General features: G+C 48.6%; 2 protein-coding genes and 1 long non-coding RNA gene across 6 annotated transcripts in view; 2 read left to right on the forward strand and 1 right to left on the reverse strand.

The window, feature by feature from the left end:
* Rilpl1 (Rab interacting lysosomal protein like 1) overlaps positions 1–8,532 on the reverse strand; it is a 36,376-nt gene extending 27,844 nt beyond the window's left edge. For 3 of the 4 annotated variants that reach the window (XM_076922897.1, XM_076922900.1, XM_076922901.1), the window contains exon 1: positions 7,784–8,515. In XM_076922897.1, the coding sequence (XP_076779012.1) occupies positions 7,784–8,092 (309 nt within the window). In that variant the 5' untranslated portion in view covers positions 8,093–8,515. Of the gene's footprint in view, positions 1–7,783 lie in introns of all 4 variants that reach the window. The other variant, XM_076922899.1, reaches the window with a different exon arrangement.
* Positions 5,618–9,497, forward strand: LOC143437800 (uncharacterized). The gene is made up of 2 exons (XR_013107064.1): positions 5,618–6,149; positions 7,524–9,497. It is a non-coding gene; the product is annotated as an uncharacterized LOC143437800 (long non-coding RNA).
* Positions 9,498–18,138: 8,641 nt separating this feature from the next.
* Tmed2 (transmembrane p24 trafficking protein 2) lies at positions 18,139–27,431 on the forward strand. The gene is made up of 4 exons (XM_076922912.1): positions 18,139–18,423; positions 20,375–20,567; positions 23,934–24,041; positions 25,996–27,431. The coding sequence occupies exons 1-4, from the start codon at positions 18,244–18,246 to the stop codon at positions 26,118–26,120; spliced, it is 606 nt and encodes a 201-aa protein (XP_076779027.1). The 5' UTR covers positions 18,139–18,243; the 3' UTR covers positions 26,121–27,431.
* Positions 27,432–27,617: the final 186 nt, after the last annotated feature.

Genomic DNA, 27,617 nt, shown 5'->3' on the forward strand with positions numbered 1-27,617 from the left:
TGCTCTGTTTCTGGGATTTGGAGCCACCCTCTTCCTCCAAGAGAAGCGAGTCTCTGGTGCACAGAGCCACCAGGGCCCCCTCTGCTGATGTGTGCACTGAGGCCGCGTGGACCGAGCCCAGCTGTGTGGATAAGTCATCCCTTGCTACAGAGTCCTGAGTCCCCAGTCACCTCTTCAAGGCACAAAGAGATTGCAGAGACCCCCATGACAGCGCCACAGCCCTAGGGGTCCTCTACTCTCTAGAACATCTACCCGAGGCAGGCTGAGCCACTCACATAACCACTCAGAGTCGCGGTTTCCTTTGCTGAGGGAAATGAAACTTCCAGGTCTAAAAGGCATGTGACAGAATGTGAGATTAGTCCATTAACAGTATTTGCTGGTCACGGAGGCTGAGACAGGAGGATGTCTTCAAGTAGAGGTTAGCATAGGCTATAAGAAAAACAAAAAAATCTCAGAAAATAATCTCTGAAATTTCAAAAGGGCTCTGAGGTAAAGAGTGGGTGTTGCTCTGATGGAGGGTGCACATTTGGTCCTCAACACCTTTTGTGGCCCACACAGGTATCATCATTCATGTACACACACACACACACACACACACACACACAGAAACACACACAAAGAATAAAAATAGGGCCAGGTGTGGTCCTTTAATCCTAACATTTAGAAGGCAGAGGCAGGCAAATCTCTATTAATTTGAGGCCAGCCTGGTCTACATAGCAAGTTCCAGGTCAGCTAAGGCTACACCGTGAGACTCTGTCCCAAAATATTAAGAATAGTAATAAGGAATATTAAGACTATAAAATGAATATTTTTAAAAAATCACTTATTTGTTTTACTTTATGAATACATGAGTGTTCTGCACATATACGCACTACATGCAGTACCCAAACGAGCCAGAAGATAGCAATAGAACCCCTAGAACTGGGGATGCAGGCGGTTGTTAGCAACCACGTGGGTGCTAGGAACTGAACTTAGGATCCTCTGCAACAGGAGTTAAGTGTTCTTGCCTACTGAGCCATTCTCCAACCCTCCCCACAAATAAAATGAAACAAAAATTTTCTTTTAAAAGTATTTTAAAGCCGGGCGGTGGTGGCGCACGCCTTTAATCCCAGCACTTGGGAGGCAGAGACAGGCGGATTTCTGAGTTCGAGGCCAGCCTGGTCTACAAAGTGAGTTCCAGGACAGCCAGGACTACACAGAGAAACCCTGTCTCGAAAAACCAAAAAAAAAAAAAAAAAAAAAAGTATTTTAAGAGTCAGACATGGGGTATATACACACTTCTAATTCCAGTGCTCAGAAGATGGAGGAGGGAGAAATTTGATGCGAGTCAGGCTCCACCATGAAACTTGGTCTCCAACAAACAAGAAATGACAAACCAGAAGAAGCCAGAGCTGCTGATGCTCGGCCCTGTGGCACTCTGCACAACAGTCTGGAGGGCAACACAAATCTACCCAGGACATGGCAACCCTAACCTCAGATCTGCCCCAAGAAGTGTGAAGACACTTTACCAAGCTGGGAGTAACACCACATACCCGTGATCCCAACATTCAGGAAGCTGAGGCAGGAGGCTTGCAGTAAGACACCCACACGATCATGTATACACACAAAGGTCTATAGCAATGTTGCTTACAGCAGAAAGAAGCAAGGCAGCATCTACCAGCCCAGGAAGGCAAAATAAGCCAAACCATCACTACAATGGGCTATTATCTGCACATAAAACAGAATGCAATGTTGCTAATGCTATCCCCAGCTAAGGCGAGAAGCCAGGTACAAAAGATCACACAGTCCGCAATGCCATTCCTATGAAATGTCCCAACAAGCAAATCCACGGAGATAGAGGTAACCTGAGTTGTCTGGCTGGAGCTGAGGGGCACCAGGAGTGTGCTTCTCTTTGAAGGCAATGTGAACGCCCTCAACTTCACTGTGGTGCTGTCTGTACAACTGTGAACACGGGAGCAACTACGTGTGTGCGTGAATGAGGTCGGGAGGCACTGTCCTTAGACACAATGCAAGCTGAAGGTTGCATCCTGTCAACACACGCTAGACAAGTACTTTACCACTGAGCCACGCCCCCAGCCCCTCACTGGGGGATTCTAGGCAGGGGCTCTACCGCTGAGCCACGCCCCCAGCCCCTCACTGGGGGATTCTAGGCAGGGGCTCTACCACTGAACCACACCCCCAGCCCCTCAGTGGGGGATTCTAGGCAGGGCTCTGGAACTGAGCCACGCCCCCAGCCTCTCATTGGAGGACTTTAGTCAGGGGCTCTACACTGAGCCACATCTGCAGCAGCCCTATTCTCAGAAATGGGCTCACTAAATTGTCCACGCTGGCCTTGAACTCACCCCATACACTAAGAAGGCTTTGTTTTGATTCTCCTGCCTCAGCCTCCCCAGTAGGTGGGATTATGGGCTTGTACCACCAGGCCTGGATATGCCAACCCAGGCTTGAACTTTGTTCCGACTACAAATAGCTGATCTTGGGCAAGCTCTTTAAACCCTGGGTGCCCCAGAAATGAAAACAGTATGTCCTTCTGAGGACTGTTGGGAGGACGAGACAGGCAGCTGGATGGGAAGGGTTTAAAATGACACTTGGCACCCAGAATGTACCCGCACAGTCAGGATGTGGCCAGCCTTCCCCTCCCAGTCTGTCACAGGCTGTCCAGGTGGCCGGACTTCTAGCACTACCCTTGTTGTTCTCGTAGAGAAGTTCCCCCCTCCAGCTTTCTGTCACGAAACTGTGACCCTAAAGAAATGAGGCCTTGGCTGTATATACAGCCAACTTCTGGTTCAAGGCCCCAAGGGGTCTGAAGTATCAGGTCAGGGTGAGAAGTGATGGAGGAATGGTCAGGGACCTTCCTACACACAGGGGTTGCCTGGAAACCGAGCCAGACCCTTCCTCTGCCCCGAGCTGGTACAGGCTGAACGCAGAGCACCCAGGGTGGGTATCAGGAGCAACCAGCTAAGTAGGTGGGGCAATGCCCCCCCCCCCCCAGCAAACATATCCACATGCCAGTCCCCAGAACCTAACAATGTCACCTTCTATAACAAAAGGGATTTTGATCACAAGAAGGTTTGGTGGGTCTGTGAGCTCATAGGAGCCTTGTAAAATGTCAGTAGGGTCAGAGAGTAAGAGGATGCGGCATGGGTTAAAACCTGCATGTTACGTGCTGGCTCTGAGCATGAAGGAAGGGGCCACAAGCCGGGGGAGGTAGACCGCAGAAGCTGGGAAATCCGCAAAGGAAGCCCCCGCCCCCCGCACCCTAAACCAATGGAATCTCTTCAACACCTTGATTTTATTTTTTTATTATTACAGTTTATTTCGTTCTCGGGGCAGAGCCCAGGGCCTCGCACATATCCAGCACAAGGTACGCCCCCTCACCAAGCCTTTTGCGTATCTTTTTGAGACAGAGCGTCACTAAGATGCCCAGCTTGGCCTAAAACTTGCCATTCTCCTGCCTCAGCCTGCCAAATGCACCACCAGGTCCAGTTGTTGAGTGTAATCCATTTCCGACCCCTGGCTTCTGGAGCGTTCCCCAGTCCTGTCCACATTGGTCTTGTTGCCCGTATGTACCCATGGTTCCTTGCTCCACTGGACCTTAGTGCGCCTGCTATATAAAGTACCCAGGGAAACAACACACCCCTCCTGCTTTGAGCCACTGGTGGTATATTATGGCAACCACAGGGGACAAATACAGATTTTAGCCTCTGTTGGCTTTGGTGTTCCTCTCGTGTAGCCCAGGCTGCCCTCAAACTCCCTTAGCAGTCCTGGCTGGCCTTGACATCCTGATCCTCCTGCCTCCACTTCCACGTGCTGGGATTACAGGCATGCTCTCACCATGTCTGGTTTTTAACGTTGCTGGGAATCGAACCCAGGCCCCCATGCATGCTAGTAACCACCCTACCCACTGGGCTGCTGCAACTCCAGCCCTTCTTTTCTCCTTCCTTTTCTTTAGGATTTATTTTTAATTACGTGTAGGTGTGTGTGTCTGCTTGTGGGTACAGGCCTCCCCTCCCGACCTCTCTGTGGCTGGCTCCTCACTTCACCCAGCCCTCAGCTCAGGCAGTGTCTCATCAGGAACTTCCCTGAGGACCTTCCTCTAGACAGCATTCACCATAGCTCCCGGATTTACTTCCTTCACGGCACTTAATCATACGCTGACATCTCCGTTTATTTTTAAATATATGCACTCACGCTAGTACGGGGGTGGGGGGGGAATACATGTTGGATTTCAAACATGAGGTTAACGAAAAGAATGAAGGCCCTCTAATCTGGCTCATTGGGTCTGAGTTGACTAGGGAACCACGTGGTAGTTTCCTATGGCTTGTCCTCCGATTTCCACGTGTGTAGCCCCTCACCAAATATTAATTAATTAATTAATTAATTAAAAAAATTTTTTGAAACAGGGTTTCTCTGTGTAGCCCGAAGTGTCCTGGAACTCATTCTACAGACCAGGCTGGTCTTGAACTCAGAGATCTGCCTGCCTCTCCTTCCCGAGTACTGGGATTAAAGCTGTGTGCCACCACTGCCTGGCGAATAAAATGTGGCTCAGTAGGCAGACTGCTTGCTTGGCACGCACAAAGCCCTGGGTTCTATTCCCAGTACTGCATACACTAGGCCCCAGTGCCCCACCCCTGTGTTTCCACTGTGGAGGTGAGAGGCAGGGGCATCAGTAGTTCAAGGTCATCCTCTGATTTATACCAAGTTTGATGCTGGCCTGGGGTACGTCAGACCCCGGCTCACAAAAAAATAAAAATTGTTTATAGCCTAGGCATGATGGCGCACGCCTTTAATCCCAGGGAGGCAGAGGCAGTCGGATTTCTGAGTTGGAGCCAGCCTGGTCTACAGAGTGAGTTCCAGGACAGCCAGAGGTACACAGAGAAACCCTGTCTCGAAACCAAAACCAAAACCAAACAAAACCAAACCAAACCAAACCAAACCAAACAAAACAAAACAAAACAAAACAAAAATATTAATGGGTCTGGAGAGGCAGCTCAGCCATAAAGAACACTGATTCTTTCTTAGAGGATATGGGATCAATTCCTAGCTTCCGAAACATGTTGGCTCACAACCATCTAAATCGCTCCAGTCACCCTCTTCTGGCCTCTGCGGCACAAAGCATGCGGCACACAGACATCCATGCAGGCAAAACACTTGGACGTATAAATTGAAATAATAATAATAATAATAATAATAATAATAATAATAATAATAATAAGATAAATACTCAGTAATTCTTAAAACGAAGAGATGGCGGAGCACCTGTCTAGTGCCTGTAAACCTCTGGATGTGATGCAAGCTGTGTGCCGAATCCATGGAAGACTGGGAGCACAACGGATGTTGTCCCATAGGAGCCGGGCCTTCACCTACATCCCCAGTGCCCAGAATGGCGCCCGGAACATGGAAGTACATTTGGGGTCTGAGGATGTGGATTTTAGAGGGCTTGCTTAGCGTGAGTGAACAACACAGACTGTGTCTTCCATACAGGTATACCACTCCTGTTCTCTCTCTGTATTCTTGCCCACCTGCTGCCTAACTTGAGAACTGGTCTTAGTTTTCCCCCTGCTAGGCCCCTCCCACATCACCCAGGACACTGTGCACACCACAGCAAGTCCCCAGGGCTGCACACTGCATCATCAGACTGAAACATGGGTCCATGGCCTGGGGCTGAGTGATGAGCCCAGTGGAATAGGTCTAAGTGTCTGAGGACAGAGCACAGCCATTCCGAAGCTGTGTTTACAGAGAGAGAGAGGAGCAGGGAGAGTCAGGAGAGCTGAGGGTTTTTTTGTTTGTTTGTTTTGCTTTTGGTGGGGCGGGGGGCTGGGGGGGGGAGGAAGTAGCACGAAGAGCCTCTGGCTATAGAAGAGAGATCAAATGGGCCTGTTCTGACCTTACATACATAAAAGCCACATCACACAAAGAGGTCTGGGCTGGGGAAGGAGGGATTCCGCCCTAGCTGTTTACAAACACGAAAACACTGGTGCCTACTTCCTGGCCGTAGCTGGCGACATTCTGAAGCAACAAGTGCTGCTGAGAATTCCATCGGACTTGGTGACCTGTGATGGCCCAGCCCAGCTGCAGCAGAAATAAAGCACTGGAGGGGACACGAAATAGTGCCAGCGGGACTTCTGGCAGACACCAGGCTGACCATGGTAGGATGGATTCAGCAGGGAGGGCCGCAAGGCCCTCTAGGGGAGGTGGAACATGGGGGTGGGGGGAGTAGAAATGCTTGGGGGGGCTTCAATAATATCAGGGTCATCTCACTAGGTCCCCACTCCAGACTTAACACCGTGGGCCTCTGGTGACAAACTCATTTACCCATTGGGCCATCTTGCTGGGCCCAGGGTATGGCCTGTAGACTCTCAGTGTCCACTAACCACCCCTGATGTTCAACTGTGATTACCCTGCATTAGCAGAGGACACAACACCATGACACAGAGAAGCCAGCATCTGCCCCAAAGCTCACAGCCTGCCAACCATGGGGTTTGAAACCGGGCTGTCTGGCTTCAATGTCCCACTGGTCCTGAGACACTGGAAATTAATTACAGGACTGAGGGAGGCACCTTCCGGCTCCAAGTGTGATCCTGGAAATGTGGCTGACTCTGAGAAGCTCAGTTTCCTTCCTGACCCCAGGGCGCAGGACGAGGGGGACAAACACAGCCAACTCTGTCCATAGGACTCTCTTACACACACCCATGGTCTGTCTTCTGGGTGACACCAAACACCTAGTTTTGACCATTATCTCCGAAAACTTAAGATCCATCCCAACAGTGTACAATAGAGGATGGCCTGCCAGCGAGTTTCAGAGAGGACAACCAAACTTCCTGAGGCCACACAGCAAGCCAGGACAGGTTCTAGCATCCAGGGAAAAGGAGTTTCCTCCCATTGGAAGTCAGAGAGAGAGAGAGAGAGAGAGAGAGAGAGAGAGAGAGAGAGAGAGAGAGAGAGAGATTGAGATTGAGAGATTGATTGATTTGTCAAAAGCAGCCCAGGCTGAGGTTAGTACAGGAAACCACACAGTCTCCCGCTTCCCTTCCTCAGGCACCTAGTCTGGTTTGGTCTCCCAAAGTCAGCGGACCGACCGCTCCTCGGGCAAAGGGGAGGGCCTGACAGCCACTTGCAGCTATTCAGTCCCCTAAGTCAAGCAGGCTGGAGAAGAGACCCTGGAAGTATTTCCCAAGGGAAGGGACTCTCATCGGTAACCTGGAGTAACTCCTTCTCCATTTGGACCCTCTGCTTCCTCATCTGTAAAATGAAGAAAACCCTCGCCTCAGACTTTTAAGAGAATTAAAGATACAATCTAAAGATACAATCAAGGCAGGGGAAGCACAGGTGAATATCCTGGTAACCTTAGTAAGAAAGTTGCAACTAGGAAGCCTGAGGGGGGTTCAACACTGGGAAGCTCACTCTGAGGGCCCTGGAGGGACTTAGGATAGGATTAAAAGGGGTGGGTGGGGAGTGGCTTCCTTCCTGGAATAAAATAGTACTAAGTACGGTACCCACTGCATCCTCTTTGGTCCTCTTAGGTGGGTTCTACTGTAATCGCCACTAGAAAGACCAGGAGACCAGGAGACGAAGCACAGAGAGGCTCAGCAAGTTACCCAAGGTCACACTGCTACTCAGTGCTCCAGGCTGGGCCAAGAGGACCCGGGCCTCCCTCTCTCAGCCGGCTCTAAGCACAGTGTACACTCATCCACAAAGGACGCTAGCGGCTGCCCAGGATCAAAGGGCATCCCACGTAGCTGTCGCCCCTTGCCCAGACGGGCAGACTGAGGCCTCCGCCCACCTTTTGATGCTTGCGCTCCTTTTCAATGCGATCCATCCTCTCTACGCGCAACCGGTCCAGTTCCAGGCGCAGCTCGTCCAGCTCGGGAGCGACGTGGTGCCGGCTAACCAGCACCTCGAGGATCTCCAGGACCCTCACGACCTTGGGCATGAGGCGTGCGATGGCCTCGCAGCCGTGTTGGTCGATGACTCTCTCGAACTCGTGGCCCACGAGCGACGCGATATCATACACGTCCATGACGGTCAGCTCCGCCACGTTCTTCTCCAGCGCCGACAGGGCGGCGGGCGGCGACCCTAGCGGCTCCTCCATGGCCCCGCGCGTCCTCGCCGTCCGTCCACTCCCGTAACTCGTGAACTTGGGGGGGGCGGGGGGGCCTGGAGCACAGCGGGGAGGAGGGCGAGGGCGGCGGCGCGTGCGCAGGCCCGCAGCGTCTCCCGACTTGAGGCTCCGACTCGGAGCGATGGAGACGCGGGTCCCGGCCTGAGAGGCGGTGGCGCCCGGTGCCCGGAGGGACCGCGGCCCCAAGACTCCTCCCGGGGAGGAGAATCAAACTTTGGCGACGCCGAGTGACTCCAGTTGGCCGGCTCCTCCCCGTGGGAACGCTGCGAGGCGACGTGGGCTTGGAGGGGGTTGGGGAGCGCGTCTCCGTCCCCGGGGGTCTCGGTACGCAGCCCCGCGAAGCCGAAGCTCCGCCCCCGGCTCCGGTCCCGCCTCCCGGGCTCCGGTCCCCACGACCCGGGCCCTGCTCCACCTCCTCCGGCCGCGCTCCGCCTCCCAGGCAGCGGCCGCCACCGCGCACGACCATTGGCTGCTGCAAGAGGAGGCGGAGTCTGTCTGCGGAGGGATGGGGTCATGAGGTGGGCTCCCCCTGTGATAGTGTGGGGAGACCCTTGTACCTAGGACCTCCCTGCTGCTCCGTTGCCCACCCTGCGCCCTAACAGGCGCCTCAAGTACAAAAGCCCACAGAGAACAGGGGTCCTCTGTCCCCAAAGTCGGCCAGTGCCCCACCCGGATTCCACCTCATCCTGGGGATCCCATGACCCCCCAAGGTTTTCCCTCCCGTCTGCTCCGCTGTCCACCACTACTCCGTAACACCCCACCCTGTGCTCCAGCAGAGTCTAAGCTGACTTCAGTCCACAAAGCAATGCATCCTTGACCTCCAAAGCCGCTGCCTGCCCGGTCACTACCCCTCGAGCTGAGACAAAAACTTCACATCGCAGTGCAAGTTGGAAATTTGGATCTCAGTCCCAAGACTGATTCTGAGCTCTCTTTGTCCTTTGGCCTCACCAAATCCACTTGTCCATCAGACCCCAGCCCAAGACGAGAGATTATCCTGAATCTGCCCCTGCCCCCTCTTTTCTGTTTCCACGCTGAAGGAGGAACCCCTTGAGTTCCCACCATTAAAAAATGTCCTCCGCATATGTAACCTTAGGTTCCTAGAGGCCGCTGGTCCTTCAGGACAGAAGTTTTTGTTTTTGTTGTTTCTTTTTGAATTGCTGGCCTGCAATTCGCTATGTAGACCAGCCTGGCTTTGAACGCATAGAGATCCTCCTGCCTCTTCTTCCTTGAATGCTAGGATTAAAGGTATGTGCACCATTTTATCCCAGTTACAAATTTAGAAGGCCCAGAGGTTGCAGTAGCCCCCGACCCCAATCTCTTGTTTTTCTATATTTAGTGTCTGGAAACATTAAATGATAACAGAAGAAAGAAACAATGTATAAGTTTTATATAACTTTTGATACAGTATATTATTAGGACAATACTACTTTATTGTTAAAAAAATCTTACTCTTGTACAGGGTCTAGGTTATACATTAAACCTTATCACATATAAATATATAAAGGAAAAAAATCACAATAGCTGGGGTTTTTTGGGATCCTGAGGCTGCTGCTGCCCTAGGGTTGGGTGGGGGTGCGGCTTGTATTAGGGGCTGCTGCACTGGGGGAGTGGCTGCATTGGACGCTGATGCACCTTGGAACTGCTATGCTGGGGCTGCCTCACTATGGGCTGCTAAACCTGGGGTGAGGGGGGGTGGAGTAGGGTGGGGGTGGGAGGGGTAGCTGTTTTGGGAGCTAAAGTACTAGGGGTTGCTACACCGGGGGAGTGGCTGCACTGGGAGGTGTTGTACTATGGGATTGTGGTGCTGGGCGCTTCTGCATGGGGCGGGAAGCAACAGCAGCACTAAGGGAATTGTCCCAGGTGGGGGAGGAGGGCGGCTGCTGCACTTACCTGTGGAATCTGTTGAATATCTATCTGGGAAGTAGCTGACCAGCACAGCTCAGCACCGGAAGAAGCTCTGTCTCAGCCTCTGCACTAAGCACTAAACACTAAGGACACTGTGCCTTTTAGCTTACACAATGCATCTGTAAATCCCCGGTCTACTGTGTCACTCCAAAAGTGTCTTTTTAAAGTATGCATGTGTATGTCAACCATACAGCTGTTCAGAAAGGTAAATACACTCTCTCAAGTTGAGGAGGGATACAGCAACAGTGACCCAACCTCTTATCAACAGTCTTACACCTAGTTGGGTGGAGTGATCAGAGGTGGCTTCCTGGAGGAGGAGGGCCCTAGGTGTAGAGTGAAAGGCAGAAGTCACAAGCACCTGTGAAGTTTGTGCATAGGCTGTGCTGTTTGTTCATCAGTAGCTTAGGGGGAGCCAGGGTTAGGCTGGCAGCAGAGGGAAATGGCCAGAAAGGGGAGTAACCAACAGACAGTAAGTCATTCATCATGCAGTGTAAGCTGGGTATGGTGGCACACACCTGCAGTGCCAGCATACCATACTGGATGTGGATGCAGGAGGACCACTGTGTGTGTGTATGTGTGTGTGTGTGTGTGTGCTAGTGTGTGTGACAGTCTTAGTGATATAGCAAGCTCAGAGGATAAAGGCAGTTGCCACTAAGTCTTGTGACCATCCCCAGGACCCACACTACAAGGACCCACACTACTGAACTGACTCTGGAAAATGTCCTCTAACTTCACATGTCACCACATGCGTGCCTACACAAATAAATAAATAAATAAATAAATAAATAAATAAATCTGGGTGTGGTCCCTCACTGGGAAGACAGGGGCAGGCAGATGTGAGTTTCAGGCTAGCCTACTCTACATAGTGAGTTCCAGGCCAGAAAGGGATACATATTAAAATCCTAGCTAAAATAAAATAAAATAAAAGGGTTGAGGGGAAAGCACAGGGAGGGAGCACTGGAGAGGTGCTTCAACTGTTAAGAGCACTGACTGCTCTTCCAGAGGACCTCGGCTTGATTCCCAGGACCTATGTGGCAGCTCACAACTGTCTGTAACTCCAGTTTCAGTGGATCCAACATACTCTTCTGGCCTTGGTGGGCATCAGATACACATGGTATACAGACATAGATGCAGGCCAAACACTCATACACATACAATTAATTTTTTATATTTAAAATAAATAAATGTAAAAAAAAAAGAAAAAAAATGACTGCGGAGCTAAGTTTATATTGGGGTTGTAGGACTGCAATGGACTTCAGGTCTGCCTTTTTTTTTTTTTTTTGGTTATGGTTTGGTTTGGTTTGATTTGGATTTTGGTTTTACAATACAGGGTTTGTGTGTGTAGCCCTGGCTGTCCTGGAATTCTCTCTGTAGCCCAGGCTGGCCTTGAACCCAGAGATCCAGAGATCCACCAGCCTCTGCCTCCTGAGTTTTGGGATTAAAGGTTAAATCACTGAATCTTTATTTGGGTTGTTTTCATTTGTAAAGTGAGAGGGGTCTCCATCACAGAGACTTGCAACCCTGGGGGTTTTGATCAGGAGTGATTAAAGTCTGTGATGTATTCAGAAAGACTCACTGTTAATTCGTTTATATCTATCTATCTATATATATATTATATAGATATATAATATATATTATATTTATATATAAATGAATTAACAGTAAGTATATATATGGGGGGGTGGAGGGGTAGAGGTGGACGCTTAAAGAGACCAGAAGAAGGGCCACATACCCCGGACTGGGGTTAAACTAGGTTGAGAGCTTCCACATGGGTGCTGGGAGTGTAACCTGCAAGAGCGCCCAGTGTTTCTGTTTTTTTTTTTTTTTTTTTTTTTTTTCCCCGAGACAGGGTTTCTCTGTGTAGCCCTGGCTGTCCTGGAACTCACTCTGTAGACCAGGCTGGCCCGGAACTCAGAAATCCGCCTCTGCCTCCCAAGAGCTGGGATCATAAAGGCGTGAGCCACCACCGCCCGGCTGTGCCCAGTGTTTCTAATGACTGCCCCACCTCTCCAGTTCTGCTTTGTTTGTTCTTTGAGCTGGGGTCTTGGTGTGTAGCCCAGTCTGGCTCTGAACCTCTGGTGATCCTCCTGCCTCCACTTCCTGGGTGTGGGGATGAGATGTGTGGGTTTTTACTGCCAGGCTTCAAACATGGACTCTGAAGATCTGGCCTGCCTCTGCTTCTCATGCGCCTTTGAATTCCTCTCCCCTTCTCTAGGCACCAACCCAGCCTCTCCACCCTGAGATCCAACATGAACTTGTGAACCTATGCACACATATTATGAAATCCCACTCTCTTCCTGAGGCTGTCAGGAGGCCGAGCTTGGTTCTCATGCCTGTGCCGAGGTGGAAGAGATATGGTAAGCTAAAATCACACCATCCCAACCTCTGTGCAAGGACCAGAGGATGCTGAATTGCTCTCACTGTGATGGACCATGCAGGCCCTCAGAAGGGAGCTCAGGTCTTGAGCAGAGACTAGAACTGATAAGTGCTGGGTGGGGCGTACGGTACAAGTGTGGACTGGTTATGATTCTCAGATAGCAGAAATAGCAGAAAGAGACTTTCATTCCGTACTTAGGAGGCTGAGGGTCAGGAGTTCAAAGCCAGCCTGAACTACATGAAGAAACTATGCCCCTTCCCAAAAATAACACAGGCCTGCCAGTGGTGGTACATGCCTTTTATCCCTGGACTCTGGAATTAGAAGCAGACAGGTCTCTGAGTTCCAGGGCAGCCAGGGCTACACAGAGAAACCCTGGGTTGAAAAAATTTTAAAAAAATTAAAAAACAAAACAAAACAAAACCCCACAAACAAACAAACAAACAAACACCACCAACCAACCAACCAACCAACCAAAAACCTTTTCTTTCTTTCTTTTTTTTTTTTCTTTTTGGTTTTCGAGACAGGGTTTCTCTGTATAGCCTTGGCTGTCCTGGAACTCACTCTGTAGACCAGGCCGGCCTCAACTCAGAAATCTGCCTGCCTCTGCCTCCCAAGTGCCAAAAACCTTTTCAAAGAATAAAATAAAATAAGTAAATTCAAATAAATATAAATAAATAAATAAATAAATAAATAAATAAATAAATAGAAAGGAAAGGGGGCAACTCATTGGAGGACCATTTCATTCCAAATGGAAGTGAACCTCATGTAAAATATGCACAGTGCCTAGAGACATAGCTCAGGAGTTACTCTCAAAATCCAGTTCCAGGGTTTGTGTGTGTGCAGGGGAGGCACAGCTGTCTTCCAGCCTGCACAGCCTCCAGCCTGCATGTGGTACACATTCTCTTTCTCCCTCCCCCTCCCTTTCTCCCTCTCCCTCTCCCCTTCTCCCTCTCCCTCTCCCTCTCCCTCTCCCTCTCCCTCTCCCTCTCCCTCTCCCTCTCCCTCTCCCTCTCCCTCTCCCTCTCCCTCTCCCTCTCCCTCTCCCTCTCCCTCTCCCTCTCCCTCTCCCTCTCCCTCTCCCTCTCCCTCTCCCTCTCCCTCTCCCTCTCCCTCTCCCTCTCCCTCTCCCTCTCCCTCTCCCTCTCCCTCTCCCTCTCCCTCTCCCTCCCCCTCCCCCTCCCCCTCCCCCTCCCCCTCCCCATTCCCCTCCCCCTCCCCTCCCCCTCCCCCTCCCCCTCCCCCTCCCCTCCCCCCTCTCACTTTTTTTTTTTTTTTTTTTTTTCCGAGAGTCAGGGTTTCTCTGTATAGCCCTGGCTGTCCTGGAACTCACTCTGTAGACCAGGCTGGCCTCGAACTCAGAAATCCACCTGCCTCTGCCTCCCAAGTGCTGGGATTAAAGACGTGAGCCACCACCGCCCGGCTCCCCCCCCCCCCCCCCCCCCACACACACACACACACACTATAAAATAAAAACAAATGGTCAAAACACAGGCAGAATACCCTGGTGTGCCAACTCATGGTTCACACAGTTGTAATGTCAGTAGTCGATCGATGCAGACAGAAGGACCAGAGTTCGAGTTATCTCCTGGATCACCTGTCAAGTTCAAAGCCAGCCTTAGCAGTAATATTGGAGCAATAAAAATAGGGGCCGGAGCCAGGCAGTGATGGCGGACACCTTTCATCCCAGCACTTGGGAGGCAGAGGCAGGCAGATTTCTGAGTTCGAGGCCGGCCTGGTCTACAGAGTGAGTTCCAGGACAGCCAGGGCTACACAGAGAAACCCTGTCTCGAAAAATGAAAAAAAAAAAAAAAAAAGGGGGGGGGGTGGCTGGAGAGATGGCTCGGCTCTTAAGCATGTATACTTCTTTTGCAGGAAACAGGTTTCTCATATCAGGTGGCTTTCAGAGACCTGTAACTATCTCCAAGGGATCCTGGTCCCCCAAATCACCTGCACACACACACACCACACACACACACACACACACACACAGAGAGAGAGAGAGAGAGAGAGAGAGAGAGAGAGAGAGAGAGAGAGAAGAGGTAGTGCAGGTCTTTAACCTCAGCACTCAGGAACTAAATGGAGGTAGATCTCTATGTGTTTGAGGCCAGCCTGGTCTCATATTGTGTCCCAGGCTAGCCAGGGACACATAGCAAGACCCTGATTCAAAAGCCTCCTCCCTTGGATTGCCAGGTGTCTCAAGGGGAGAAATGCTTGCTACTAAGTCTGAAGACTGGAGTTCTTTCCCCAGATGTTTGTGGTAGGAGAGAACAGACTCTCAAGTGTTGTCTTCTGCCTGTTGCATGCTTGGAACACACCTCCCTTCCTGCCAAATGAATAAACAAACAAATTAAAACCCCTCCCTGTAAAGCCTTTTTAATTTGATTTTTGTCCTTTTAAATAAACATTTGGGCTAGGAAGAATGACAGCAAGGACTCGTTATAAATCTTGACTGTAGGGGAAAGAAAAAAAAGATACAGGAAAATTCCCTAGTGGGTGTCTGGAGAAGACTCCAGGCCAGTGTGGGACCCCTCCCCCCATCCCCCAGGCATGGCTGTTGGGAAGAGCCATAGGCAGGTGACAGACCACAGGAACCTCAGAAGAGGCGAAGGGGAACACTGATTGATTCTGTGGATGGAGAAGTTATGGCTTCCTGGAAACTCTGGCCACAGAGGCCTGAGAAACTGAAGAAGGGCTGGCAAGTTGACTGGAGAGCCTGACCCTGGCCTGTAGGTTGCAGCCCCTTCCAGGACGATACTGAGCTGGGAGAGCCTGCAGCAGAGGCAGCAGAGGCAGCAGCAGCAGCTATAGAAACCCAGCTATAGGCTAGTACTTAAACAATCTCCTGCTTACACTCACAAAGCCCACAACTTCGCAACTGCTGTCAACTGCTGCAGCCACCTACCCTTCTCTTCCGCTCCCCTCCTCCTCCCTCCTCCTCCTCCTTCTTGAGCCTCCTTCTTTTCTATCTCCTTGTCTTCTGCTACCTGCCTCCTCCTCTTCCCATCCTTCCTCCTTCTCACTTCTACTGATTATCCTCATCCTCTCCTTCGCCCCTGCTGGAAAAGCAAAAATTCCACCCAACTTAAACACTATGGTGTCTGTCAAATCTCTCCCAGGCTTACCGTGGCTCTTCAGGGCCTCAGAAGGGGAAAAGCCTGGTCTCACCCTCCCTCTTCAGCCTCTTTCATTTCAAACCCAGGATCCAGTGGTCAGTTCCAAAACTGCCTTACTCCCTGCTGTCTGGAGTGCAGCAGGGTGTGTGGGGTGGGTGGGGGTGGGGAGCTGGACAGTCCAAATACTCACTTCCACTGGGGCCAAGAAATTCAACTCTTAGGCTGCAACTTGCCCCGAGAAAAAATGCCACCAGCAACTTTACTCGAAATGGCGCAAAGCTGGAGATGTATGGGATTTCTATTGTCAATGGAAAGGATCAATAAAGTCACCCACTGACACACTAGGCAGCAGTGTAAAATAACGATTCTTATGTGCAATAGTATGGCGACTCTCACAAGCACAGTGTTAAGAAATGCATTTGTTAAATACAAAAGAGAGCATAGTGGTGCAGGTCTTCAGTCTGCCATCCAGGAGACAGGGCCTGTGAGTTCCAGGGCCAGCCTGATCTACATAGTGAGTTCCAGACCAGTTAGGACTGTATAGCAAGACTCAAAACTAAACCAAACTAACAACCACCAGCAATTAAAACTTGAGACTGGTGGCTCATACCCATAGTTCAAGCCCTTAAGAAGCTGAAACAGGAGATTGCCTCAAGTTTGGAGCCAGCCTGGGCTGCTACACTTCTTATTATGTAAATCAAATTGCCTAATCTCTGAAGGCATTGGAATTCTAGCCCCAGCTTATATAGTAAGCCGTACAATCTACAGTTTGTTTTATTTTCCCAAGACTTTAAATTTTCCTATTTAAAATCCTGGATGGTGGGGGGAGATAGAATAGTAATCACTTCCAAATTAAGAATTAATGCTGGATTTCTACATAAAAACAAATTTGTTCTTGGGTGATTTTCTAAGGAGCTGACCTTCTGGGGAAAGAGGAGCCTGTGTTGGAGACTTTGTTGCTGTAAGAAGTTGTCACCATAGAGCTCTCCTGTCACCTAAAATGGGACATTGCTGCCCCCTATTGCCTACTGTGGTCTTCCGAATCCGTTAGACGTGGAAGGCTTGCTGTGCTGTCCCATTTTACAGACCAGGAAACTGGGGCTCAGAGCTCTGGCAGAACCTAGTCACTGTCACAGAGCTATGTGCAAAAGTAGAAATGCAAGCCAGACTCCTAATCCCAGAGTCAGTCTAATGAACTCACCCAACCCGTGACAAGGGAAAGTTTTTCAGTCTCATGTGACCCCGAGATGGTAGTACATACAAGGCTGGGCCATCTCAAGACAACAAACAAGCAGCTGGACTTTCAGTGAGAACAAATGTGCACCTTGAACACAAAGTGGCTGCTGGTTGAACCATATCCAGGTGATGTTGAATTGGGTTTTGAGGGATGTGTAGGCTGTCAGCAGGCAATGTGACAATCCCAAGTGTGGGTTAGGGCTGGCAGCAATTCTGTGAGGATTATATCCATTATATGATACTGGGAGGATTATATGCAGACCAAGGTGAACACTGTATTTTATTTTATTCTATTTTGATACAGGGTTTCTCTGTGTAATATACCCTTTGCTGTCATGGACTTGCTTTGTAGACTAGACTGGCCTTGAACTCACCTCACAAGTGGTTGGACTAAAGGCCTGTGGCACCATGCCCAGTTTTCTGAATAAGGTGAAATTTTACAGTATCATATGCATAGAGCTTCTTTCTTTTTTCTTCCTTCCTTCCTTCCTTCCTTCCTTTCTCTTTCTTTTTTTCTTCTTCTTCTGCTGTTGTTGTTTGTTTTTCACTGTGTCACCCTGCTGTATTGGAACTCAGTCTCTATAGACACCAGGCTGGACTTGAACTCACCACTTGGCACGCATAGATTTAAAAAAAAAAAAGATTTATTTTTATTTCTTTAACTCTGTGTACATGGGTGGGGTTGAGTATGTGCACATGAGTGCACTGCACTGGCCCTCAGAGGCCAGAGGTAATGGACTTCCAGCATCCTCAGAGGTTCTCCATGGGATGGATTTGAGCGCCCCGCATCCCTGCACTCCCTTCTCTGCCAGCTTAGATAAACAAGGTAATTGGGGAGCAAACAAAAGAAACAACACAAAATTTGGAGTTCTCATCCTTAGCATTCACCTCTCAGAGACCCAGTTTTGAGGCTGTCACTGAATCTCGCTATCTCTACAGATAATTCTAAACTGTGAAACCCTATATACTATGACTTCCTGAATAAGTTCACGCGATCTTTAGTTATTGCTATGTTTAAAATTTTATGTTTGAGTATCTGGACACGATGTGTGTGCAGTGCCCGCCGAGGCCAGAAAAAGAGGGCGTTAGATCCCTTGGAACTGGGTACAGACGGTTGTGGGGCACCATGAGAGTTCCAGGACTCGAACTCCGGTCCTCTGCAAAAGTAACTAGCGGTTCTGTCCGCATAGCGCCTTTTCGCTAGCCCTAGTCCACGTGCTCATCAGCCCACGTCGAAGGGTTTGAGCTGAAGGGGTTTTTGGCTCTTCAAGGCCGCCGTCCAGCCTCAGCATCCGCCTTGTCCCTCTGCGGCCGCCGTGCGTCCGTTACGTGGCAGCTGTCGGCTCCGGCCAATGAGCGGCGCCCGCATCAGCCCCCTCGGGAGGCGCAGCCGGAAGGGGCGGAGCTGAGGCGGCGGTGGCTGAGGCGGCAGCGGTGGCGGCGGCTCCGGAGGCCGCAGTCCGCGTCCCGGCTTCGGCCCGTGCCGCACCATGGTGACGCTCGCAGAGCTGCTGGTGCTGCTGGCCGCGCTGCTGGCCACGGCCTCGGGCTACTTTGTCAGCATCGACGCGCACGCCGAGGAGTGCTTCTTCGAGCGGGTCACCTCCGGCACCAAGATGGGCCTCATCTTCGAGGTGGCGGAGGGCGGCTTCTTGGACATCGACGTGGAGGTGCGGGCACGGTGCCCGCCGTCGGGGCGCCGTCGCGTGGCCCCTCGGGGGTTGACGAGTCCCGGGTAGATCGCGGGGCCTGCGCGGGACAGCGCTCACAAGGGCGCGGGCCGGGGAGGGGCCTCGCCGCCGCCCGTCGCGCAGCCCCCCGACGGGCCCTGCCCGCGCGGCTCGGAAAGCGCTGGTCTTTCCGAGCGGCTTCGGGCTCCGCTCGTAACTAGGGCGCGGACTCGGCCTTTCCCTTCGCTTTGTCCCGCGGCGGCCGCGTGTCAGCTCGGGCGGGAGCGGCTCAGCGTCGTTCTTCTCCGTCCCCCAGAGCTCGCGTGCGCCATGGCGCGGAAACAAACTTTGAAGAGTAGATCGGAAGCTGCGGAGTAGCACTAAGGCAGAAAAGTGCTGTTTCTGGCTTTGGCAGAAACCAGCTTAACTTCCTACCCGCTTCCTTGCGCAAGCAGCCAGATGTGACCCAGGAGGGATGCACTGAGGTCACTCATCTTAGGAGAGTTTTTCAGCGAAGTGCTTAGAAAAGTTACTTTTTTGGAGAATAAAAATGACCTGCCGCGGTTTGTGAGACAGGATTGCATTTTGTAGTTCATTGGCAGCGAACTCACCTGCCTCTGCCTTCGGAGGGATGGGATGAAGGGCGTGTACCGCCATGTCCCGACAATTTGCAGCATCCAAAAAAAAAAAAAAAAAAAAAAAAAAAAAAGGCCATATACAGTAGTTTTAACTTGTTTGCTAGTATTCCTGCCTGGGTGTAAAGAGCTGAGCAGAACTTGTATACAAAAGTGGCACTCCAAAAAGTTTGGAGACTGCTTGGATTAGCCAAGACCATAGATAAAGATGAGCACTTCCAGTTTCTCAAGTTTTGCAGGTGACTGGCTCTCGAAGAAGCAGGCTTGGGCTAGAGAGATGGCTCCGCATTTAGAAGTACTTGTCGCACTTTCAGAGCCCTGGAGTTCAGAGTAGGAGCTCAACACAAGCTTTGACTCCAGCTTCAAGACATCGGTTCCCCCCCCCCCCCCTTTTTGGCACCTACATCCGTGTACACGCACAGTCTTAAAGGGGAAGGTTTGACTATGCCTGGCACCTGATTTGTATTATTCCTGCGTGGGCATTTGGGTCTCCTAATTTCCAACCTGTGCCCTTCCCTAAGCCTTAGGCATGTTAGATAAGTTACATCTCTTTGTTGTTTTGAAATGACCACAAAAACCTTAAAAGGCGCTTTATAAAATTACTCATTTTGGTAGGGTGTGATAGGGGCACTCCTTTATTTTTTTGGTACAATTGTTAAATTATATATTAAATAAGTTATCAACAGTCAACACAAATCCAAAACCAATTGCCAGCCTTGGGAACAACAAACAGCTGGTGACTTTTTCTAGGGTGTTCATAAGGAAGGGCATGGTGGCACCCACTGTGTGCAGCACACATGACAGTGGCCAGTGGCTATTGGGGTGGGGCCTGAGAAGGGCTTTGGTCTTCTGCTAGAAAATCACTGGCCTGGGGCACACTTTAATCCCAGCACTCAAGACAGGCAGCTGTATCTCTGAATCTGAGGACAGTTTGGACCAGTAATGAGACCCTATCTCAAAACAAATAGATAAACTTACTCATTTAGGAAAGCTTTCTTCCTGGGTTGTGATTTCAGCCTGGCCAGATTTTGTTGAAGTTAGACAGTTGGAGACATGCACAGAGTTGTCTGTTTCTCTTTCTGAGAGGTTTACATTTCACTTGGAGGTAATACATAAAGGTAGTCAGAGTGAAGTGCTTTAAGGAACCATTGACACTATGCTAGTTTGATTAAGTGGCAGAGTCAGTCCCCAAAGTGTGCACTGGCTCACTGCAGGGAGGCCTCATTAAGTTCTAGCCGACTGGATTTTTTTCCTGCTGAAGGCTGCTGCTCAGGATCCTAAATATTTAGTGAGTTCTGTTTCTCTCCTGCCTCCAGATCACAGGACCAGATAATAAAGGAATCTATAAAGGCGACCGAGAGTCCAGCGGGAAGTACACGTTTGCAGCCCACATGGACGGGACATACAAGTTCTGCTTTAGTAATAGGATGTCCACTATGACTCCAAAGATAGTGATGTTCACCATTGACATTGGGGAGGCTCCCAAGGGACAAGACATGGAGACAGAAGGTGAGGTGTCATACTCACCCATCTGAGTACAGTGTGTGTGATTGTTTTAAACTTCTCTTTCCAGATTCATTAAAAACAAAATTCCTGTTGAAGTGGATGTAACTTGTAATTAGCCAGTTTCTGGAAGTTACTGTTTGTTTTTCAGTGGTTTTGATTGTCCATTTTGGAAACGTAACTGTTCGTGTAAATCTTTAGGCTCCATGCCCCCTGGGTTCTGTTAACTTGCTAATCCTGGGGTCCACATGGACCTCTGTTTCCGTTTGCAGAGGTGCTAGTTTAGCTAAACTCCTTCTTTTGTCTACACCTTACACTTTCTCTAGGTGGTGGAGACTCCTGGGATGGTATGTGTTGTGTGACAGCACCCTCGTTTTTTGGTTTAGCATCCTTTTTTTATTTCCTGGTATCTAATTTCTGATTCTTTTTCTCTAACCTCAGTTTGCTGGCATGAGAGTGACTTTTCCATTAACCCCCTTTACAACTAACTGTAATTTTTGGTAAAGTTGAAGAATTGGTTAATGTTAGCTACAGGTTAGATTATTTTAACTTGATTGGTATATGAACACCAGGACTGATGTTTTTATGTGACTTTGCTTAAAAACGAATGCTGGATAGTACGAAGGTTGAACTAACTGCTCAAGAAAATGTGTTACTAGACACCCTTTAGATAGCGCTTTCTAGACCTCCTTACTGTTGATGTTTCTAATGTGAAGTTTGTGTAGGTTTAAAATACTGTCCACCACTTTTGCAGGGTTTCTGATGTGATGTTTGCTTTGGCTTTATTAAGTTCACACGTTTTTTTTTTTTTTTTTTTTTTGTCTCAGTAGTAGTAGTAGTAGTAATAGTTTTTGTTTTTGTTTTTCTTTATTTTTTGATGGAGCTAGGGCATGAACATAGGGCTTTGTGCATGGTTGGCAAGCACACTAATGTTGAGTTGCATCCCCCATGATTTTAATATATTTTTTAAAATTTTGAGATAGGACCTCACGAAGTCACCCATACTGGGTTTGAGTTGTGATCTTTTGCCTCAGGTCTCCCAAGTAGCTGAGGCTGCAGGTCTGTGTCCCAGGTCTGCCCTCTGGCTGGTTCTGGAGACACTGCATTATTGCTTTCAGGAGGCAGCAGTACTCCCCCACCCCCATACCCCCTTTGCCAGCACATGGTAGAATTCGTGGAAGCTGGCCTCCGTTACCACATTCCACAGTATTGACTTATGACATATATAATTCAACACTAAGCACTTAGGAGTACCCTCACAATGAAGGTAAGGTTTTTATATGGTTTTGAAGTCTATAGATGTAAGAATTTTATTTAATTCCTATGATTTTTCAGTGTCATTTACAGAACTGAACTTGCTTAATTATGAGTGAGAGAATAGTCCCTTTCGCTTGTTGGTGGCAGCTGTTGACCCTTCTCTAAAATGATAGTTTCCGAGTGGGTCGGTTTTTCCTTTTGAGATGTTAGGCGCTATCAGGAGACATTTTTTGTTCTGGTCAAAGTGCCCCTCCTAAGAAATCCTACTTGAAAGATTTGACATAGAACATGGGCTTCTAGAGTGAGGCTGCTTAGAGGTGGTTCCTTTCTGGTTCAGCTCCCTTCAGCAGAGAGGCCTGTGACTTGAAAACTGAGGAGTGCTTAGAGGAATGGGAATCTCATCTGAGGCTGGATCCTGGGCAGGGGTGCTGCACCTGACACTCTCTTAGCACTCATTGAGCTGTCCGTTTCCTGCCTGTTCTTATTAGTGTAGTACTGCCTCGGAACATAGTCTTCAGACCAGCTCCCCGCCCCAGGTTTCATTGTCTAGTTCTGGATGGCCTCAGACTTACAGAAATCTACCTGCCTCGGCCTTCTATGCTGGGATTAAAATAGCCACCACCGCTGGGCGTGGACTTCAGATCCAGGTCCAGGATAGTAGGGCTGTGCAGAGAAACCTGTCTTCAGAAACCAAGAAAGAAAAGAAGGAAAGAAAAAAGTGCCATCATTTCCAGCAGAAGGGCTTCATTAGAGGATCCTGGGTGGTGGGGCCAGGTCTGAGGGCCTGAATTTGATCTCTGGAACTCACATGGTGGAGAGAACTCTTGAAGGTTGTCCTCTGATCTCCCGGATGCCCCCTCTGCAGCCCCACCCCCACACTGGGATAACCGAGTTCCTGGTTGAGAACTTCTGTCACTTGGGCTTGTCTTTCCTTGTGTGTGCCACTGCACTTTGTGGGTCAGACACTTGGAGCCCTGTGTGGCTGGCTTTTTTTTCCTGAGTGAAACTAAGTTTTGTGCTTGGCTTTGTACATTTAAAAGCCTGTTTTTGTGCTAAATTAACATCAAAGTTACATGATTCTAAATGTAAATTTCCATTTTAGTTTAAAACTGTTATTTGCATATTAGTTTTTGTTGTGCATTTGTTTTTGAGACAGGGTGTCAGTCCAACTGCAGCAGAGGATAAACTTGAAGTCCTGGTCCTCCTAGGTAGGCATGGTGTTGTGTAGTGCATTTGTCGTCCCAGCACTTGGGAAGCCAAGGCAGGTAGCACTGCATAGTGACTTCTAGGACAGCCAAAGGAAATAGTGAGACCCTGTCTCAACAACAGCAACAAGGAAATTCTGGCTCTTCTGTCTCCAAGTGCTTTCATCCTAGACGTGTGCCACCATAAACAGTCTGTGGGACTCTAATGGTGGGCAAAGAGAAAGGGCTTCCTCTGAGTTGGGCACTCTCTGCCAACGGAAACACATTCCCAGTCTGCTCTGTATTGAGGGTTTAAGTATATTGCTCTGTGCTGCTTTTCTTTTTGTCATTAGTAGTCAGTAGAGTGAATTGGAAGCAGTTCCTTAGGCGTAATTGTTCTCTAGTTGGCAAGCATTGCATAGTTTTTTTCCCTACTCTAGAATAGAGTGGGTCCTCTGCTGGGAAGCTAGTGGCACACACCTTTAACCCCAGCACTCAGGAGGGAGAGGCTGAGTCAGGCAAATTGCTGAGTTTAAGGCCAGCCAAGACAACATAGTGAGACCCTGCCTCAAAAAATTAAAAAAAAAAAAAAAAAAAAAAAAAAAAAAAGCTCGGAAAGCTAGGTACAGAGGTATGTGTCTGTGATGCTCACTTGGGGGTGGAGGGTCAGGAGTTTAAGTCCGGCCTTGGCTATCCTGTGAGCCTGAGGCCAGGCTGGGCTCATGATGACACTGTCTTGAAAACAGCAGAGCCGACAGGAGCGGCTCTTGAGGAGCGGTCTTTGTCATCAGCTGTTCACATTGGTGCTTGAGCTCTTTCTAAAGCTAGCTGCTTCTGTGTGCCTGAGGAGTCTGAGAGTATTTTATTTAACAAGTATTTTTTGAAAAGAGTTGACTAAATGTGTGCTGATCTGTCTCTTTGCCCTGCACAGCTCATCAGAACAAACTAGAAGAGATGATCAATGAGCTGGCAGTGGCAATGACAGCCGTAAAGCATGAACAGGAGTACATGGAAGTCCGGGAGCGGATACACAGAGCCAGTAAGTTACCGGCACAACTTGGGACAGGGGCTACTGGTGATTGTACCCCCTTGTGTATAGTTTTGCAAATATACCATAGCTTTACTGAGGGGTGGTCTGTGAGAGACATGTTTATAGAGACTTATATGACTTACATTTTTATTGCTGAAAATCATTCTATGCCAGAAATGGTTGCCTGTGGTGATTTTGTTTGTTTGCAGTTTTTGGTGTTTTCAAAAGTACATCTGTGAGTACACTGTAGCTGTCTTCACACACCAGAAGAGGGCATCTCATCCCATTACAGATGGTTGTGAGCTACCATGTGGTTGCTGGGAATTGAACTCAGGACCCCTGGAAGAAGCAGCCAGTGCTCTTAACCACTGAGCCATCTCTCCAGTCCATTCATTGCTTTTGTTGTTGTTGTTTTTAATGAGAGTAAGGTCTCTTTGTACCCCTACGTGTCTCCTGGAACTCATTATACAGACTAAGCTGGCCTCAAACTCAAGAGAGCCACCTGCCTCTTTCTCCTAGGGGTCAGGATTAAGGTGTGCATCACCATGTCAAACAGGCATGAGCTTTAAAGAGTCTCTGAGTTTATTTTTAAGATGTATTTATTTTTATTGTATGAGCGTGAGTGCTTTGCCTTTATGTGGGTGTACCACGTGTGCAGTATTCACAGAGCCCAGAAGAGGGTGTTGGCTCCCCTGAAACTGCAGTTAGCAGTGGGTGTGAGCAGCTTCTTGGGCGCCTGGAACTGAACCCAGTCCACTGCAGCACATGGTACTAACTGCTAAGTCAGTTCTCTATCCCAGGAAAGCTCGATGGGTCAAGGTCTTCACCACCACGTCTGATGACTTGAGTTAGAACTTGATTGGTGGAGGAAGAGAATAGATTCCTGCAAAAAAAAAAAAAAAAAAAAAAGTTAGGTTTTATTTTGAGACAGATTCCTGTAATTTATCCTCTGACTTCTACATAAGTACACATGCTCACAATAAATCAGTGTTTAAAAAAATTTTTTTTATGATCAACTAAAGAATAAGAGAGCAGATCAAGTACCCAGATGAGTGATAGCTCTCCCACTATCACTCACTAGCTTGCAGGTGGCATCTCTGAAAGTATTGGGTCCTGTCTATTAGTAACTGCTATTAGTCCACATAGCAGAGGGTTGAGAACCAATGCCAAGGACAACAGTGGCTCATTATTTTGTTGAATCAATATTTTAAAAAATACTCATGTGTTTTGTATGTATGTGGCCTTGCTCAGACCATGGCATGAGTGTGGAGGTCAGAGGATAATGCTGGGTTGGTTCTCCTTTTCTGCCATATGTACCTGAGTGTGGGTATGTGCATGTGAGCAGGGTGCCCACAGGGCTCAGAAAAGGGTGTCAGACACCATGCAGCTGGAGTTACAGGCTGTGGTGAGCCATCTGATCTGGCTGCCAGGAATCAAACGAGTTCTTTATAAGCAGTATGTGCTAGTAACTGCTAGGCAGTCTTCCTAGCCCCAAATCCCCTAAGCTTTTAGAGGTCTATGGTGAGAGAAGCCTGACATGAGTTTTAACCCTGTAAGTATGACCTTGGGCAAGTCATTGTTCCTCTTTTCTAAGGTAGGGTCTTGATACATAGTATCATTTGAGACAGGATTTCTGTGTAGTCCTGGCTGTCGTGCAACTCATTCTGTAGACCAGACTGGCCTTAAACTCAGAGATCCACTGTCCTCCTTAGTGCTGGGACTAGAGGCGTGTGCCACTGCCAACTGTCTGGCATGGCACCCAGTGATCCTCCACTGTAGCTTTTTGAATGTAGAATGTAGGAATTACAGGATGGGTCAGCATGCTTGGTTTTTAAGGTCACTTAAAGCTATGAATCTCTGGGTCTGGGTGGGCTGAGTAGTAATCAGGCTCTGGGTGGTGCTGTGTTACAGAGAGATGATGACAGTCAGGTTGCTGTTAAAGTCTCTTTGTTTTCCTCCACAGTTAACGACAACACAAACAGCAGAGTGGTCCTTTGGTCCTTCTTCGAAGCTCTTGTTCTAGTTGCCATGACATTGGGACAGATCTACTACCTGAAGAGATTTTTTGAAGTCCGGAGGGTTGTTTAAAAGGCCTTTTCCTGTTGATCCCAAATTCATGATTTACTTGTTTACCAAACACCTTGGTTATAATAATGTCATTAGTTTATACATTTTTATTTTCTGAGTGTTCATGACTTATGTTTCTTTGTGATTAGTAGGTGTTAGGGAAAACCTGTTTAGGAGAGTTAGAGTGAAAATTTGACATTTGATTGGCCTATGATTCTTACTTGAAAGCAGCCCCATTATTCAGCTCCTTCCAAGAATCCAGAGGCTGTCAATGCTGTATGGGACTATGGTCTTTATTATGTTTTTACCTTTGTTTTTCATAATAAATGCTGTTTGTCCAGGAAGTAGCCCACAGCCTGACAATACTTGTTAGCTAACTGGATTCTAGGTGTCCCTTGGCTGTGCTTCATCACCAGATGCTAATTTTGTTACTACAGCAACAGCCATCTGAACCTTGACCCTTGTGGCCCCACCTCGGGGCGAAGAGACCTGACGGGGCATGTTACCAGGTTGGCACTCATACTTCTCCTGAGTTTGATTTACAGACTCATCACAACACTTCCCCCTAAAGTTTTATATTGAACCTTAGAACTGAATCACCTCTAATTGAATTGACACAAGCAGCCAATAACTTAGCAGTCTGTCGAACCCAGTTTCCCAGGTGTCGGGAACAAGACTGCTGTCCCTGTGTGCTGCATAGTCTGTCCCATGTTGGCACTTAGGAAGATCCAATCCCTCACGTGGAAGCCTGCACTTCTCAAGCCAAAGGGTTAAGCTTCTGGGATTGCTTGCAGTGATAGGCAGCCACTGCTATCCTTTTAGTCAGCGGCTTTGGGCCATGGTCTTCAGTGTCAGCACTAGGGTTTGTTTGTCCTCTGGGGTCTTTTCTTTTTTAGCACATGTCAGTTTTGTTTATATAAAATGAAGAGACTGTCTCTCTGATGATGGGTTTAATGAAAGGCGCTCTGCTTTGGGTGTGGGCAGTCCAGGATTATGTGGTAACTAATGTCTGTTAGTTACCTGGATATTTTATTTTATTTTTTTTGATCTTGCAAGGGGAAAACTACAAGTAACAAGTTTTATAAATTTAATTTAAATTTGTTACAGGTTCATGTTCAGGACAAATAATTTTTCAACCTTCGATGATATCCTTGCAACAGTCTGTTGGTAAGGTGACGCTTTCACCTAGGGCAGCTGTTGCATGCCAATTTTTTTTTGTGTGTGTGTGTTTGTGAAAACACTTCAGAATTGAATTAAAAGATGTAAATTTAAAATTGGTTGTGTATCTAATATGCCCCGGGTTCAGTAAATAAACAATTCTTTTTAAAAACAGTATTTTGTGTTTTATATTAATGCTGGTTAAGTTAAAGTTTTTTGTTAAATACATATTTTTTTCAAATGAATATGCCTTGTTTATGAACAGCTATGTTAGGTCATTTTCAAGGGTTGTGAACAAAAATACCGTTTTAAACCAGGTGTGGTGGTGCAAGCCTTTAAATCCAGCATTTGGGGAGCAGA

This window comes from Arvicanthis niloticus, chromosome 24, assembly GCF_011762505.2.
Source record: "Arvicanthis niloticus isolate mArvNil1 chromosome 24, mArvNil1.pat.X, whole genome shotgun sequence".
NCBI lineage: Eukaryota > Metazoa > Chordata > Mammalia > Rodentia > Muridae > Arvicanthis > Arvicanthis niloticus.

Bases quoted from the DNA above. Each gene is read 5' to 3' on its own strand.
- Tmed2 (XM_076922912.1), top strand. From the start codon at position 18,244: ATGGTGACGCTCGCAGAGCTGCTGGTGCTGCTGGCCGCGCTGCTGGCC. The intron at 18,424-20,374 runs GTGCGGGCACGG...TCCTGCCTCCAG, and splicing joins TCTTGGACATCGACGTGGAG to ATCACAGGACCAGATAATAA. The intron at 20,568-23,933 runs GTGAGGTGTCAT...TGCCCTGCACAG, and splicing joins ACAAGACATGGAGACAGAAG to CTCATCAGAACAAACTAGAA.